The sequence below is a fragment of the Urocitellus parryii genome, chromosome 3 (genome assembly GCF_045843805.1).
Source record: "Urocitellus parryii isolate mUroPar1 chromosome 3, mUroPar1.hap1, whole genome shotgun sequence".
Taxonomy (NCBI): Eukaryota; Metazoa; Chordata; class Mammalia; order Rodentia; family Sciuridae; genus Urocitellus; species Urocitellus parryii.
The window spans coordinates 208,784,361-208,802,428 of record NC_135533.1 but is presented as its reverse complement, the minus strand read 5'-3'; the positions used below and the strand labels follow the sequence as shown (position 1 = coordinate 208,802,428).

The 18,068-nt window shown below is 47.6% G+C and overlaps 1 protein-coding gene across 1 annotated transcript in view; it reads left to right on the top strand.

The window, feature by feature from the left end:
* The window catches only part of LOC144253881 (adhesion G protein-coupled receptor E2-like), a 48,505-nt gene extending 30,930 nt beyond the window's left edge, over positions 1-17,575 (top strand). The window contains exons 4-19 of the mRNA XM_077796538.1: positions 262-417; positions 2,035-2,181; positions 2,306-2,352; positions 2,463-2,540; positions 2,941-3,118; positions 4,186-4,293; positions 4,622-4,857; positions 5,052-5,216; positions 10,606-10,803; positions 12,026-12,261; positions 12,492-12,558; positions 13,130-13,221; positions 14,007-14,175; positions 14,259-14,369; positions 15,854-15,857; positions 17,490-17,575. Coding sequence (XP_077652664.1) covers positions 262-417; positions 2,035-2,181; positions 2,306-2,352; positions 2,463-2,540; positions 2,941-3,118; positions 4,186-4,293; positions 4,622-4,857; positions 5,052-5,216; positions 10,606-10,803; positions 12,026-12,261; positions 12,492-12,558; positions 13,130-13,221; positions 14,007-14,175; positions 14,259-14,369; positions 15,854-15,857; positions 17,490-17,575 — 2,078 coding nt within the window. The remainder of the gene's footprint in view (positions 1-261; positions 418-2,034; positions 2,182-2,305; positions 2,353-2,462; positions 2,541-2,940; positions 3,119-4,185; positions 4,294-4,621; positions 4,858-5,051; positions 5,217-10,605; positions 10,804-12,025; positions 12,262-12,491; positions 12,559-13,129; positions 13,222-14,006; positions 14,176-14,258; positions 14,370-15,853; positions 15,858-17,489) is intronic.
* Positions 17,576-18,068: the final 493 nt, after the last annotated feature.

Genomic DNA, 18,068 nt, shown 5'->3' with positions numbered 1-18,068 from the left:
TTGTCCCCTGGGGACAATGTCCAATTGTCCAATTGTCCCCTAGGGGAGTTAGTCAAAGGACTCTGTTGAGCAGATCAGACTGTGTGGACTTCAGCAATGGCTTGCCCCAGCATAGCCTCAGCAGTGCATCTCAGGATTCTGTCCAAAAGATACTAACTCAACATCAGACCCCAAGCTGGGGGGTCAGGTAGGGGACAGGAGTGTCTTCCCTAAGAGACCACACACGTTTGGGAGGTGACCCTTGGTCCTATTATGTTGCAGACATCAACGAATGTTTGTTGCCCCGGAAAGAGTCCTGTGGATATTTTGCTGACTGCCACAATGTGGAGGGGAGCTACTACTGCACATGCTTCCCAGGATTTGAGCTCCATTCTGGGGCAAAAATATTCACTAATGCGAGTGAGAACACATGTCAAGGTAAGGCCCACCCCTCACCTCCCCACCCCACATGCAGTTCAGGGCACCAGAGCTGATCTGGGGACAGCACCCAGTTAGAGCCTCAGCACCTGGACTGTGAGATGGGGCAGCTTTGCGTGTACCTGTCACCAGCACGAGAGGTGGGAGAGGGTCAGGGCACTCTGGGACCAGCTGCTTGGCCCCATCCTGATAGCTCTGCCTGTGGCGATGGCCAGGGTGCTTATCAGGAAACCCTGTGGACATGTGAGATGTGACAACATCATTGTTGTTTTCTGTTTAAAAAAAAAGCCAGGCTCCAGTGGCCTGTGCCTGTGGTCTCAGTTAGTTGGGAGGCTGAGCCAGGAGGATCACTAGAGCCCAGGAGTCCAACCCAGCCTGGGAAACAGAGAGACCCCATCCCTAGGGGGGAAAGTGGGAGAGAGAGAAAAGAAAAAGAAAACCACAGGAAGGAGCCCCTATCTCCTAAAGCTACAAACAAAGGTAGAGGCTGGGATGCAGCTACAGGCAGAGCCGTTTATGGCATGAGCAGGAAAGTCAAAACCAAACCAGAGGTAGCTTTGCTCTTGGTTCACTGTGTGACTTCAGACAAGTCACCTCACCTCTCTGTGCTTCAGTGTGTCCATCTGCAGAAGGGGATTCTTGGAATGGGGCATAGCTCAGTGGTGGAGCACTTGTCTAGCAGGTGTGAGTACCTGGGTCAGTCCCCAGCTCCAGGGGAAGAAAGGGGGAGAGAGGGAGAGTCATAAGGAGGGAAATGAGATCCAAAGTGTTATTTCCCAGTGTCAGTGGGGGTCATGGGTAAGGGTCAAGGGCTGAGCCTTTGACCTCAAGGCCATCATCAAAGACAGAAAAGAGAAAGGAAATAGTAAGATGGCAGAGAGACCAGGGAATTGCACAGAGAGGACCTGGGCCTCAGGAGTTGGTCTTAGCCTGCCCTTAGGTCTGAGAGGGTGACACTGAGCTTGTGCTGGTCCTTGCCATGGTCTGGCCTGACACCATGATTCCCAGGAGGAGTAACTTCCACGCATGAGCAGGATTTGCCTCCTTCCAGAGCAAGGTGGTTAGGCAAAGAAAGCTGCTTCTGGGACCCATGGGGCCAGGTGGAATCCAGCAGTGGGTGGGCAGGAACCAGGACCCATCCCGGGAGATGCTAGTGCCAAGGACACAGAGGGAAAAGGGAACGTGCATGAATGTAGGAGGTACACAGGGCTAAACTGGGGATCCAGGGGACTCTGAGAACACAAGGTCCCTATGGGTGCACATTGTGCCATGTGTACATACCTTGACCAAAGGATCCAGAGGGCTGTATGGAAAGACCAGGGTCCTGGGAAAGGAACAGGGGTTCTGACGGGGGGCTCCCGAGGGACCTGAGCAGCAGCAAAAAACTACCTGGGAGGACATATTTCTGCAGCCTCACAACGTGCATCAGTACAGGGCAAGCCTGGGGCACACCAGGGCTTACACACTCCTCGACACACACACAACGGTGTGGGTCACTGGGTGGCAGCACCACCTCCCAGGCAGGGCACTAATGGGAGGAAAGGGGGTAGAGATGAGATGGTGGAGAGCACTGGTCCTGGCTTCAGCGGGAACCAACCCCTCTCTCTATGTCCCCAGATATGGACGAGTGCAGCTCCGGGCAGCATAAGTGCCACCGCTCCACCACCTGCACCAACACCTGGGGGAGTTACTCATGCCAATGCCACCCAGGCTGGGAGCCAATTCCTGGGAGACACAATGGCTTCTATAAAGAGATCTGCAAAGGTACCCGGCCCTCCCTGACCCCAGAACCTCCCCCACCACACACCCACATGCACACCCACGTGCACATGCTCATACACACGCACACGTGCACTCCTCCTAATGAACCACTGTCCTGTCCCCATAGTCAAGCCCTTCTTCACCTGGCCTCTGCCCCCTGGAGACCACAGCCAGGTGAGCGCCACAGCCAGGACAGGGAGGTGGGGATCCCTGGGGCAACACCCTGTCCACCCCTTGGCCCTGAGTTTCCCACCCACCCGTGACCCCCCATCTCACCTCCCCAGAGTCTCTCCCACTTCTTTGACAAAGTCAACAATCTGCACAGGGATTTAAAGTCAGCCATGGCCAAGGACACCATCCAGGTAAGGGCAGGATCCAGGGAAAGTAGGGGGAGACCTCCCATAGAGGGAGGGGGGCAGCTGTGGTCTGGGGGGAGGAGACAGGCCCAATCACAGTGGGGTCCTGCTCTGAGCTGGCCACTCTCCCAGGGAGGGAGGAAAAGGACACTGGGAGCCACACACACTGATGGATGCCCATGTGCACTGTCTGTCCTCTTGCTCTCATCCTGGTCTTTGTCATCCTTGACAGTCATGAACCAGGGCTGAACTCTGAGGAGCAAGGGCCACCCAGGGAGTCCCAAACCATGCTCTCTCTATCCTAAACTGGACAGTGTCCAGGTCTGTTCTCTGGGGCTGAGTGGTCAAACTCTTTGTGTGGTCCTTCTGGCCCGAGTCCACCTGCTCTGTGCCCCCATCCCTCCAGGGGATCATGCAGGAGGTGGATGTGCTGCTGGAGTCCCCTGGGGACCTGGAGACCCTGCCCCCCTCACAGAAGCACTGCGTGGCCACTCACCTGATGACAGGCCTGGAGAGTGCCCTGAGAAACCTGAGCAGGGGTCTGCCTGAGGGAACAGCCACCTTCAATTATTCTGCAGGCACACGTAAGTCCCTGGGTCTGTGCCAGCCCCTGTTCCTAGCCTCATCCTCTTCTGACCCCACTAGAGCTGAGTGGCAACACTGTGTCTTTGCTCTATGCTCATTTGCCATCTGAGTCCTCCACCTTTGTTGATCTTTTCAGCCATGCTTTAACTACTTGGATCTCTTACAATGCTGTGTTAGTTTTTAGGTGAGTTTTCCATTTAAGCAAGTTATAATGTTAATGGGACATTGGTAGGATGACATTGACCCTGTAGATTTCTTTGGAGAGTGTTTCCATCTTACCAATATAATGTTTCCCAGTCCATGAACATGAGGTATCTTTCCCTTCATTTAGGGTCTCCTTTCAAAACCTTCAATAGTTCTCTATGTACAAATCCTGAGTTTCTTAGTTAAATTGATTCCTAATATTTGGTTACAGATTGTTGTATCTGTGTTCATAAGCAATAAAGTCTCTTCTTGTGATGTCTTTATCTGCTTTGAGCATAGGAGTAATATTGGCCTTCAGGAATTACCAGGTGTGTCCCTCTTCTGTTATTTGAAAGAGTTTAAAAATAATTCATGTTCATTCTTCCCTATATGGTTGGTGAATTTCACAATCATGACCATCTGATCTCAGATCTTAATTTAGGAGGTTTTTCATTTTTGCTTCAATCCCTTTACCCATAATAGGTCTCTTTAGATTTTCTACTTCTTCTTGAGTCAGTTTTAGTAGTTTCTGTGTTCCTAAGAATTTCATCTAAGTTTTCTAATTTGTTGGTGCACAATTGCTCCTACTGTTACAATTCTTCATAACTTCAGATTTCATATACATGTGTGTGTGCACTCATGTATACACAATATATATATATATATACATACACACACACACACATATATATATGAAATCTGAGGTTACAAAAGATTATATACAAATATATGTGTCTTTATATACACTTGAATATATGTGTGACTATAGGAAATGGGAAATTAAACAAACACATGTATATAATGTGACACATGTACATATGCAATATTCACATATACACATATATATTCCTAACATAACTCTTCTTCTTCCCATGACTCATAGAACTGTCCCTAGAGGTACAGGAGCGAGGAGATGGTAATGTCAACTTGAGTCTGAATCAGGCAAAGATGCAGCTGAACTGGAATCTGGCACAGGAATCTGGTCACAGAGGTAACATCTGAGATGGGGAGAAGGTGGATGTCCACCTTACACCAGTACCATCCTGTTTGGAAGAGTCCTCAGGGTGGGAAAAGATGCCAAAAACACAGAATTCAAGATTAAAGGATGATGTGGGTGGGAAGAGGTCACTAGAAGAGCATCCAAGGGGGAGGGTCTGGGAGTGATGAGGCCACATTCTGTTGTGTGCACGTGTGAATGTGGAGCAGCAAGTCCCACTATTTTGTATCATTATAATACAACAATTCAAAAGGAGGAGAGGCCATCTCAGGAGGAGGCCCTAAAGGAGACCCTGGGACTCACCCGTGGCCTCATCCTGCAGGCCTTTCTGTGGTGGGCTTGGTCTCCACCCCAGGGATGGGCAAGCTGCTGGCCAAGGCTCCCCTGGTCCTGGAGCCTGAGAAGCAGGTGGCTCCCCATGGGACACACAAGGACTCTCTGCTGACAGTCTCTCCTGTCCTGCTCTCGGATGTCATCTCAGTCTTTTTGAGCAGAAAGGACACCCAGAACCTCAGCTCACCAGTTACCTTCACCTTCTCCCATCCTGTGAGTGTGGGGGTGTGGGAAGAGCCCCAGGCCCAGGCATACCTTTGTTGTCTGTCTTAACCTTGAGGTTCAGTGGGACTCCCTGCAGGTGCCTCCCATCCAGGAAATTCAGCCCTTCCCAAGCCAGCTCTAAGGGGTCAGTATCTCCAAGCACAAAAAGACCAGCTCACACCTCTGTTCTGTTCCTACAGCTGGTGACCTCTGAGCCAAAGCGTGAAGTGCTCTGTGTCTTTTGGGACCATGGCCAGAATGGATGTGGTCACTGGTCCACTGCAGGCTGCAAAACATTGGGCACCAGAGATGGCAGCACCACCTGCCACTGTACCCGCCTCAGCAGCCATGCAATTCTCATGGCCAGCTACAACGTGCAGGTGAGAGGCTGCCTTCATCATTGACTGCTGCAAAACAGATTTATGCAAATGTTGCTGCTTAAGTAAAACAAATTTGTTACCTCACATTTCTACGGGTCAGCAACTCAGCGCAGGGGGCGATAGGTTCCTTGCACATGGTCTTACAAGGCTGAAATGATTGCATTGGCCAGGGCTGCAGTCTCACCTGGGACTCAGGGCCCTCCTCCCAGCTCCCTAGTTTCAGGCAGAATGCAGTTCCCTTCTCTTAGCAGCTTTCAGCAGGGGACCACACTCCCTTCCTAAGAGCCACCCACATTTCTTCTCATATGACCTCTTGTAGGCCTTCTTCACCAGGCCTCTGCCCCTTGAAGTCAATAGCAAGGTGAGTTTCCCCAGCCAGGACAGGGAGGTGGGAATCCTGGCATGGCACAGCGTCCACCCCTTGGCCCTAGATTCCCATCCACCCATGACCCCTCATCTCACCTCCCCAGAGACTCTCCCGCTTCTTTGACAAAGTCAACAATCTGCACAGGGATTTCAAGCCAGTTGTGGCCAAGGACACCATCCAGGTAAGGGCAGGATCCAGGGGAAGTAGGGAGAGACCTCATAGCGGGAGGGGGGCATCGTTGGTCTGGGGGAAGGGGGACAGGCCCAAGCACTTTGGAGTCCTGCTCTGAGCTGGCCACTCTCTCAGGGCAGGTGGAAGCGGACACTGGGGGCCACACACACTGTTGGACGCCCATGTGCACTGTCTTCCTCTTGCTCTGATCCTGGTCTTTGTCATCCTTGACAGTCATGAACCAGGGCTGACCTCTGAGGAGCAAGGGCCACCCAGGGAGTCCCAAACCATGCTCTCTCTATCCCCAACTGGACAGTGTCTGGGTCTGCTCGCTGGGGCTGAGTGATCAAGCTCTTTATGTGGTGCCTCTGGTCCGAGTCCACCTGTTCTGTGCCTTCATTTCTCCAGGGGATCATGCAGGAGGTGGATGAGCTGCTGGAGACCCCTGGGGACCTGGAGACCCTGCCCCCCGCACAGAAGCACAACGTGGCCACTCACCTGCTGACAGGCTTGGAGAGTGCTCTGACACACCTGAGCAGGGGTCTGCCTGAGGGGACAGCAACCTTCAATTATTCTGCAGGCACACGTAAGTCCCTGGGTCTACACCAGCCCCTGTTCCTAGCCTCATCCTCTTCTGATCCCGCTAGAGCTGAGTGGCCACACTGTACCTCAGTGAGACTCACATAAATAATCACAACAGTGAAAAAGGCAGAAAACCACAAATAGTACACATGTAGGTAGCAAAATAGAAACAGATTCAAAAAACTAATGTGGAAGAATACAAATGAATCTTTTTTAAGTATTCTTTGTTTCCTTGTGATAAAATTCACATAACATAAAATTCACCATTTAAGTTCACCATTTATCATTCACCAAAAAATAAAATATATAAATAAAATCCACCAGTTCAACATTTCAGTGGAATCAAGAACATTCACAAACTGATGCAGCCATCACCTCCATTTCTAAGACGTCTTTCTCCAAAATCAAAAAATATGCCTCAGCTTTCTTCACTCATTCCTCCCCCCAACCCTGGCATCCACTCACCTGCTTGCTGTCTTAATGGAGTTGCCTATTCTACCATTTTGTAAAAAGCAATCATACAAAGTGTGACCTGTCCGCCTATCTTCTTTCACCTAGAATAATGCTTTTGTAACCAGAGTTTAGAAAGAATGCATGTTCATTCTTCCCTATATGATTGTTGAAATTCAGCCATATGGAATTGGTGAAAATCTGATCTTTCATGTTCGTTTAGGAGGTTTTTCATTATTGATTCAATCTCTTTAGCTATTATAGGTCTCTTCAAATTTTCCACTTCTTCTTGAGTCAGTTTTTGTAGTTTCTGTGTCACTAAGAATGTGTCCATTTCATCTCAATTTTCTAATATCTTAGTGCACAATTTCTCCTACTGTTACAATTCTTCATAACTTCAGATTTCATACACATGTATGTATGCACACATATGTATACACAACACATATATACACATACATATAAAATCTGAAATTACAAAGGATTTTATATATATATGTATGTGTACACATGTGTGTCTATATATACACATATACATGTGTGTGGTTATAGTGAATTGGAAGTTACACATAGGTCCTTGATATATGTGATATACCCATGTACATATACAATATCCATATATATATATATATATATATATATATATATATATATTCCTAACATAACTCTTCTTCTTCCTGTGACTCATAGAACTGTCCCTAGAGGTACAGAAGCAAGGAGTTCGCAATGTCACCTTGAGTCTGAATCAGACAAAGATGCAGCTGAACTGGAATCTGGCACAGGAATCTTGTTACACAGGTAATATCTGAGATGGGGAGAAGGTGGACGTCCAACTTACACCAGTACCATCCTGTTTGGAAGAGGCTTCAGGGTGGGAAAAGATGTACAAGGATGTGAAAAAATACAGAATTAAAGACTAAAGGGTGATGTGGGTGGGAAGAGTTCACTAGAAGAGCATCCAAAGGGGAGGTTCTGGGGAGTGATGAGGCCACATTCTGTTGTGTGCACGTGTGAATGTGGAGCAGCAAGTCCCACTATTATGTATCATTATAAGACAACAATTCAAAAGGAGGAGAGGCCATCTAAGGAGGAGGCCCTAAAGGAGACCCTGAGACTCACCCGTGGCCTCGTCCTGCAGGCCCTTCTGTGGTGGGCTTGGTCTCCACCCCAGGGATGGACAAGCTGCTGGCCGAGGCTCCCCTGGTCCTGGAGCCTGAGAAGCAGGTCGATCCCCATGGGACACACGAAGACTTGCTGCCGAGAGTCTCACCTGTCCTGCTCTCAGATATCATCTCAGCCTTTTTGAGCAACAAGGACACCCAGAACCTCAGCTCGCCAGTTACCTTCACCTTCTCCCATCCTGTGAGGGGCGGGGGGAACATGGTGTGGGAAGAGCCCCAGGCCCAGGAACACCCTTGTTGTCTATCTTTACCTTGAGGTTCAGGGGGACTCCCCACAGGTGCACCCCACACAGGAAAGCCAGCCCTTCCTGGGTCAGCATCTCTGTGCACAGGAAGACCAGCTCACACCCCTGTCCTATTATTACAGCCAGTGACCCTTGCACCAAGGCACAAGGTGCTCTGTGTCTTCTGGGACCACAGCCAGAATGGGAGTCACTGGACCACTGCAGGCTGCAGGACAGTGAGCACCAGAGGTGGCAGCACCACCTGCCACTGTACCCACCTCAGCAGCTTTGCCGTCCTCATGGTCCACTACCATGTGCAGGTGAGAGGCTGCCTTCAGCATCGATTGCTGCAAAACACTATATAAATGTTGCTGCTGAAGTAAAACTTATTTGTTCCCTTGAGGTTTCTGTGGGTCAGCAACCCAGCACAGGGGGATGAGTTCCTTGTTCAGGATCTAAAAGACTGACAAGATCACATCATTCAGGGCCGCAATCTCTTCTGGGTCTGGCAGCCCTCCTCCAGCTCCCTGGTTGCAGGCAGAGTCCAGTTCCCTTCTCTTAGCAGCTGTCAGGGGGGACCACACTCAGTTCCTAAGACCCACCCACATTTCCTCTCCTGTGACCCTTGGTTGGCCTTCTCACAAAACACCAGTGTTCCTATCTGAAAACCAGCATGAAAATGTCCTTGTATAGAATCCCTCTCAAGTTTTGAATCTGTTTTCCCAGGTAGAGTCCAGATCTTTAAAGCATTTGCTTGATTACACCAGATCAGGAAAATAAACTCCCTAATCTAAAAGTCAACAGATCGAGCCCTAAATTCCACCTGCAAAATCCCTCCACAGCAACACCTAGTTTATCAGAGAATTGAAGAATTAGAAGAAGGTTTGTGTAACAGCAGGGGGTGGACATAGGAAGACCAAGTTAGAATTCTACTTACCACCAGGGTCTGTAAGTCAACCATGGTCGGGTTTCAGGTTTACAAAAAAAGGAAGGTCTGGTGAAGGGGGAGGTCAGAGGGGGTCAGGGGAGTCAGGGAGGATGGCTGGACTGGGGGCTGTTTACCTCCTCCTCTAGCCAGGTGAGTGGACACTTCTGCTTCCCCAGGTTCAGACTCTTAGGTGAGCCCACTAATGGGCATTTTCTGTGAGCACCCTGTGACCATGAGCATGACAAAGATCTCAGCCAAGAGCTTTTTATATATTATAGAAATTAGATTTTGTCTTTACATCTCAAGTTCTCAGAATGCACCACATGTTAATATCACCTGGAGGAACTTTTATTTTTAAATACTTTCTTAGGAAACAATTTCTAATTTTTGATATGTTTCAAGAACAAAAATAGAAGAAATAGATCAGATACTTGGTTAAAGGAAGAAAGTTAATGATGGTGGTAACTTAAAATTTACACTTTCCCACCTATTTCTCCAAGTCCTCTTAAAACCATGAGGAAATGAAAAGAAAACCCACCACCCCATTACTCTTTATCCAGAGGCATCTATTTTGAAAGTTTAACCTTCATTTCATTTATCAGGTGTTATTCTTTCCCTCTGCTCCTCCTCTGTCCTGCCTCCTAATTTCCCAATTTTGTCTTTACACCAGAGTCTCAAATGTAGGATGCAGAAACATCACCTGCAGGGTTTGCACTTTGTTTTCAAACATTTTCTTGGGAAACCATTTCAAATTTACAGATATGTTGCAAAAACTAAATCCACACAAACAACATCTGTGTGCACTTTATCCAAATGCACCTGCTTTGAAATTTTACTTTCATTATTTACCATTTGAACATTTCCCCTCCCTCTTTCCTCTTCTCTCCTCTTCCCCTCAATTACATTGAAATAGAATTGATGGTGGGCTTTTAAATGTCCTTATGGCTTTAAGATGGTTTTCACAAAGAAGTGGGGAAAGGTGAACTTTAAGCTACTGTTATCATTAATTTTAATTTTTAACCAAGCATCTAATTCTAACTTCACAGGGACTTGTGGTCAGTAAGGAACAGGCAAAGCTGGACTGAGGCCATTGGTGTCTGGGATGGGAGGTTAACACCTGGACCCTGAGGTTCAGGTTGTGCCCTGTGGCCTCATGGAACAGGAACAGAGGGACCTTCAGCATGGGCTTCACACACACACATACACACACACACTTACATAACAACATACCACCTTACTGTGCCCCAAAGTCAGGAATCCTCCTTGACTAAGGACTCTACACAACCAGGCCCTTCTAGCCGCTTACCTGCTCCATTCAGAAAACCTAACAGTCCAACCTTCTGAACCTGGAGCCCCGCCCCCATCAGCTTCACACCTAGATCTGGTCTCTCTGTTCCTGAATCTGCTGCACCAAATGACAGATAGCGGAGGGGTTCCTACCCCAGAGCAGGGCACATGGCTGTGAAGGCTCCTCCCTCTGCCCCAGGACAATGACCCTGTGCTGGACTTCATCACCTGCGTGGGGCTGGGCATGTCGCTGCTATGCCTGGTCCTGGCGGCCCTCACCTTCCTCCTGTGCAGAGCCATCCAGAACACCAGCACCTCCCTGCACCTGCAGCTCTCGCTCTGCCTCCTGCTGGCCCACCTGCTCTTCCTCACGGCCATCGACAGAACCCAGCCCAAGGTACCCAGTTGTCCCCGCCCTGCCCGCCCAGGGGTGCTGAACTCAGGAGCCAGGCTGCCCAGCTCCTAATCAAACAGCCTGGGTCCTGGGGAAGTCCAGAGGAGGTCGATGCCCATTTCACGTTGAAGGATTCAATGAGAAAACGAACCCTCTTTACAACCCCATCACCTACATCTCTTGTTGCTTAGCAACAGGGCTTGCATCCTGGGGAAGTTCCTTCATTAGGGGACCCTTAGGATGAACTGACGCAAACTCTAGATGGCATCCATCAATCACTGGAGATGGCCTCCTGATTCAATCAGGAGACACGAAGGAGGCGACGGGGCTGGCGTCACTCGGCACCCCGTTTTACAGCAGACATTTTATACCAGGAGAAAAAGGAGGTTCTACTGAATTTTTAATTTGGTTAATCGAGTCCTTCATTTTCAGAATTTCTATTTGGTTCATTTTTAGAATCTGGCTTTATTGAAATCATCTTCCACTTTCTGCATCTTCTCCAGGTTCATCACTTACATCTTGTTTCAGCTCTTTCAACATTTTAACTAGGACCTTTCTAAATTCTTCCCCAACATTTCCTCTGCTGTCATGCCTACAGAGTCAGTTGTTGGAGTGATGTGAGCTGTGTGGTTTGTTCCCTTGCTCTTTCCTGCTGCTTGTAGGTCTGCCCACCTTCTGGGTTGATTACCTTCTCTGCTTTGATGCACAGAATTACTTAGTGAGCTTCTGTTTCTTAAGAACCCAGGGATGGGTGAATATCCAGCTACTGACACTATCATTCAATGTGCGTCCACAGCTGTTCCCAGGATCAGCACCATTTGGAGAAGATACTAAACCCTGTGAACTACAGTCACTTCAAAAATAATGTGAAAAGCATAGTGCAGTAAATGCATAAGCGGCCACATGATCATTGGTTGCCATTTGTAAGTAGTAGGTCCTGCTGGTCATTGTGTGGGCCTGCTTTTCGGTAACCAGCATTGCAGGGGGTTTGTGCACAAGAGCATCCCCACTACTGCATGAGGAACTCTTCAGGGCAGCACTGGGAGGCTGTAACGTCACTGGGCAGCAGGACCTCTCCAGCTCTGCTGTGATCTATGGGAGCACACGCAGCCCATGGCTGAAGCACCACAGTGCTTCACATATATGTGCACAGCAGAATCCCTCGCCACAGGGCGCAGGGGGCACCCATACCCTGATTGTGCCCCGGGGTCTCTCTCCTCCCCAGGTGCTGTGCGCGGTCACCGCGGGCGCCCTGCACTACCTCTACCTGGCCTCCTTCACTTGGATGCTGCTGGAGGGGCTGTTCCTCTTCCTCACTGCAAGGAACCTGACTGTGCTCAGTTCCTCCAGCAGAAACAGGCTCATGAGGAGGCTCATGTTCCCTGTGGGCTACGGGGTCCCGGCCGCCATCGTGGCCGTGTCTGCAGTAGCCAGACCTCACCTGTATGGCACCTCTACTCGGTAAATACGCACCCCACTTGTCGTTCTCCTCTCGAGCATGTCCACAGCCTTCACTTGAGCCAAAGTAGCATTTTGAGTACTTCAGAGCTTAAGCAGTAGAGTGTACTGTGACATATCACACATACATGGATCTGGCTTCCCGTCCTTGTGGTTGGGCATGTGTGGAGTGACTCTGGTCGTGGACTCCTACATGAACACAGCAAAGTGATGTTGTTCTCTCTCTTGCTCAGCTGCTGGCTCCGTCCAGAACAGGGGTTTATGTGGGGCTTCCTTGGACCTGTTTGTGCCATCTCTTCGGTGAGTAACGTCATCAGAGTTCCTTCCTGTCCATCTGAGGATTACTAGAAGAGCAGGATATTAAGGATGGTGACAGAACAGGAATATACCTGGATTGTTATGGGTTGCATTGGGTTTTCCAAGATTTCTACATCTACAAATTCTAACCCTATTGTCAAATACTAAAACCCACTCTGGTGTATAATTGATGCTGGAAGGGTTAGAATGGAGAGAGAACAGATTGAAATTTGTATTCAGTAAAACTTTGCCATGGGGGATGGGGGTGTAGCTCAAGGGCAGAGAGCTTGCTTGGCATGCACTAGGGTCTGGGTTCCCTCCCCAGGACTGCAAAAGAGAAAACAAGATATTCATAAACCTCCTGTGGTTTCTTTTGGGGGGTTCTTTTTAGTTATACGTGACGGTAGAATCCATTCTGATACAATTACACAAGCATGGAATATACCTTATCTAGTTAGGAGCCCATTCTCGTGAATGTACATGATGGTGGGATTCACTGTGATGCTGTCATATATGTACACAGGAAAATTATGTCAGATTCATGCTGCTGTCTTTCCTCTGTGGTTTCTTGAAGGTCAATATGGTTTTCTTCATGATGACCCTCTGTATTGTGAAGAGCAAGCTGTCCTCCATCAACAGAGATGTGTCCACCCTCCAGAACACGAGGTGAGATGGAACAGGGGACATAGATGACAGTGATGCCCAAGAGCAGAGCCATGTGCCTGAACAGCCCCTCATGTCCCTCCTCTGGGGCTTCTGAGTGGCACACAATTAACAAATGCAGCTGCGCTTCTATGGCTGCCATCTCAGACTCAGGGCTCTGCTGCTTACTCCAGTTCAAACCTCCAGGGGACGGGATTGTTCCTTCACTCAGCATCTTGTGGAAAATTCATGCTCTTTCTTCTGGGCTCCTCAGGTTAACCTTTCAAATTCTTGCATATCATCATTTACTTGTACTAGACACTTGAACAGAGCATGTGATTAATGAAATCAGAAATTTTGCCCGGTATTTGTTTCTGAGATACGATCTCACTATGTTTCCCAGGCTGGCCTCGAATTCCTGGGCTCAACCAATCCTCTTGCCTCAGCCTCCTGAGTAGCTGGGGCAACAGGTGTGCACCCCTGCTCCCAGCTTCTCTTTGTGATTTTTTATGTCCAAGCCCTAGCACGGGGCACCCTCAGTAATGCTGGATTAATGAAATTAGGGATCTTCATGGAACATCGTAAAACTCTTTGAAGTAAGCTTATGAATATTCACTGTCCTGGGTCCAAGTCAAAAAGCTATCCTGGACCTAAAATGACATTTCTACTGTCGGGTATCATTGAGAGTAAAGATCAGAGTTCAGTCCAATATATCGCTTACAGGGAATAGTAGATGCATCCAGGGTGGAGAGGTGAATACCTGATTTTGTTGTGGGTGCATTATAAGCCTCCATTCTCCCCCAAACTAGGGTGCTGACATTTAAAGCAATGGCTCATCTCTTCATCTTGGGCTGCACCTGGTGTCTGGGTGTCCTGCAGGTGGGCTCCCTGGCCCCCGTCATGGCCTACCTCTTCACCATCGTCAACAGCCTGCAGGGCGTCTTCATCTTCCTGGTGTACTGCCTCCTCAGCCAACAGGTACCTCCGCCGAGCTCCCACCCATGCCTCCCCACCCGCACCCCTCTCTGTGAGCTGACCCAGAGCGTGGGTTGCCTCTGCAGGTCCAGGAGCAGTACAGGAAATGGTTCAAGAGGATCTGGAAATGGACAACTGAATCTGAGTCCTACACTCTGTCTAGCAAGGCTGTGTCCGACACCTCCAGACCCAGCACGGTAGGGTCATTCCCTGCTCCCAGAGCTCATGTTCCCTGGTATTGGCAGGATTTCTCTCCTCCTGTCCACAGACCATGCTTCCCCTGCCTCCTGGACTCCAACACCATGCCTGTCTGTGCGGTGACCTTACATGATTCTCTCTCCCTCCCTCCCATCCAACTCCTTCCTCTTATTATCATGTGTACCCACCCTTTCTGAGACTCCTAAAGACGCTGATGATGACCTTAGGCTCACCTGGAAAATCCAGGATGATTTTCTCGTATCAAGATGCTTAACATGCATGATCCCACTGATGCTGAAATGCAAACATTGATCTCATAGAAATGAAGAGCAGAACACTGGTTCCCAGAGGCAATGCAGGAGGGGGTGGGAAAAGCTTAATCAGTGGGTACTAAGTTACAGTCAGGAGAAAGAAGTTCTGTGGTGTGTCCAAAAGTAGTTCACTAGACCACAAGTGTGCTGTGCCTTTACCACAGCTCTGAGGGGCTGAGGGCCCTCAGTGGGAGGCCCTTGTCTGGTACATGCAAGGCCCCGGTCTCCATGCCAGCACCAAGTCTCTTTAAAAGAAAAAGAAAGGATTTTCAGAGTTTTTACCACAAATAACTAATGCATGTTGGAGGAGATAGTTATGTTTAACCTGATGTAAACACTCACACTGTAGACAGGCAGGGAAACAGCACATTATACATTAATATGTGCCATCTAAATAGATTTAATGTAAAATTAGATTTTTTTTAATCTTTAACATAAGCCTACTTGAGAAGTTCCTTTTCCAGGCAGAGTAACCCTCACAGGCTGTGGGATTAGGTGTGGACGTCTGTGGGTCATTATTTTGTCTATCACACCAATTACATAGGTGGCTTTCTCTCTCATGGAGCTGTCAAAATCTGCCTCATGTTGTAGATAACTTAATAGATTCACCACCCCCTCCCTCCACCACAGCCCTAGGAATGATGTACACATTAAGGAAAAGAAACGTCAACTTTTTGTCTAGAAAATAGGAAGGCATCAGATGGGGGAAATTCAGGAGTTTCTACCATCCTGGGCACTGGACCGCTGTGTTGGTTCCCTGATGTCATTTTATCTCCCAGTGTCTCCTTAAACTGGGCATCTCCACGGTTTAAGTTGTTGGAGTATCTTCCTCTCATTTTGGAATCCCTTCCTTGGCTCATTTAATAAAAACAAAGCATTTGTCTTGTAATCAGTTCTAAATAATTTTCTGAAGCACAGCATTCATAAGGCTCAAGTAAGATTGCCCATCTAAAACACTAGAAGTGTGCTGAGCTTCCACAGATGCAGGAATAAATAACTCCCTGGGGTCAGGGAAGATATGGAAAGAGAATTCAACACTCCTTCTTTTAATAGTAGGTGATAGGCAATAGATAACAATGGCAGCCTTTCCTTAATGTTCTTCCTGCTCTCAGACAGAAGCCAACACAAATCCTGAAGTAGGGAGATCAGATCCGTCTCCTTTTTTCTGGCAGAGAGGTACCAGGGATTGAACTCAGGGGCATTCCACCACTGACCCACATCCCACGCCTACACTGTATTTTATTCAGAGACAGGGTCTCACTGAGTTGCTTAGCGCCTCACAGTTACTGAGAATGGCTTTGAGCTCATGATCCTCCTGCCTCAGCCTCTCAAGCTGCTGGGATTATAGGCAGGGACCACCATACCAGGTTCAGATCCATCTTTTGAAAGATTCATGTTTTGTGAGTTTTTGCAGCACATTCACCTGCTCTTGTCTTCTGTAACTTAAGGGTTAGGAGATGTAGGAAGATGAGACTTCTGAGAAAGACCAAAATCAGCAAAATTAAATCCAATGTAGCCTGTTGGTCAACCCCTAAGAAATCCATCAGGCAAGACAATTTTGTGATTGAAATCTTCCTTTGAGGTGTGTGTGTGTGTGTGTGTGTGTGTGTGTGCGCGCACGCGCGTGAGAGAGAGAGAGAGAGAGAGAGAGAGAGAGAGAGAGATTAAACGCCATAAACATATATGATTATTATTTGCTGACTAAACATTTCAAAACTAGGGAGCAGGATGGTGGATAAGATCTGCCAGTGGTCATCCCCAAGGCACAACAGTTTTAACAGATATAATTTAAATATTCCCTGTATATATTTAAGGTGTGCCACGTGAATATAAGATACATACATAAAATAAAATGGTTACAGTAATAAGGCAAATTAACTTATCCACCATCTCATATTCCTTTTTTTTTCAACCAAGCAACTAAAATATATATAACCAATTCTTCTTTCCCTTGTTAAATGGAACTTGTAAGTCACTTTTCTACAAACTTATATGTCATTTTTAAATAAATATAATTCCAGACTGATTAAAAAGACCATCTGAGCTACAGCCTCCTTCCCCATGGACAATCTGAACCGCCACTGGGTCACTTTTGAGCCATTAGGACAGGACAAAGACTCTGTGCTGTGTGTTTCAAGAAATCCATGGTGTTGGCCATATGAAGGGATTCTTGGAGGACATGATTGACATTCAACTTCCGCAGAATCTGAAATGTGTCCATGCCCGACATGGTGCTGAGCAAAGTCAACATCCAGATGCCATCTGCCGCCCAGTTCCTCAGTTTCTCTGTTAAACGTTCTTCTACTGCCCCCCCTTCCTATGAGGCCTCTTCCATGCAAAAATTCTAGAAGCAATAAAAACAGCCTCCCAGGATGCTCTCATCCACAACATTTAAAAGGACTTGAATGTGCTTTAAACTTTTTAACAAAAAAAAAAGAAGAAGAAAAGAAAACATAAAAGGTTTGTATGGAAATATTGTGGTGTCTGCAAGGAAGATGGCGTGCCCTGTGTGGGATTTGGACTTTTCAGGATTTGGAAGGCTCCCAAGAATTCCATATCCCACTTAAATCTTTCATAACGGTGAAGTCATGGCCAAATTGCCAAGAAAATAGATCCCCAGATAATGTCATGACAGATGTGTTAGTGAAATCAGGAGGAGGAGATAAGACTGAGCAGACAGGGAGATGGGCCTGGGTCACTTCCTGTGCAATGAGTACAAACAGCATCTGCAGATATTTGCTAAGAAACTTACAAAAAGGCTATTTTTAAGCCAAGACCTATGTGACTCTGGTCCTTGCCTCTCCACAGAAGAAGAAATGCCTGATGGACATTTTGACTGGACTGAAGGCTACATGGACACTGCGTGCCATGGCCAGGAGTGGACAGGGGGTTGACTTCCTTAAACCTCCACATCTATATAAACCCCTAGACAATAGCCACACTTCAGTGTCCCTCTCTGGGAGCCCTCCCTCTTGGGGAGCTCTGCTTTCTATTTATCTAATAAATCCTATTACTTTGCTCTCACTCTTGTGTCCATGGACGTTTCTTTTTTAAATATATGAGAGAAAGAACCCAACCCCACACTCTGTGCTACATTAGTAATAATCTTGTTTTCATTCCAAAAATAATTTACATCAGAATTTTTGCCTTAAATAAAATCCATTAAATATGTTCATCCTTCCAATTTTCTAAATAAAATGCAGATACATATTTTTCCAAATGCAAAATGTTTATCTCTGGGTCATGAGTTTTTCAATGAATTTTTGCTTTTGACATTTTTTAAGCCTTTAGGCAATGGGATAGGTCACTTTTGCAATAGGAAATAGCCAAAGTGTCTCAAGGATCATCATGCCTCTGTTCACCACAACATCACAAAGCAGTGAGTAA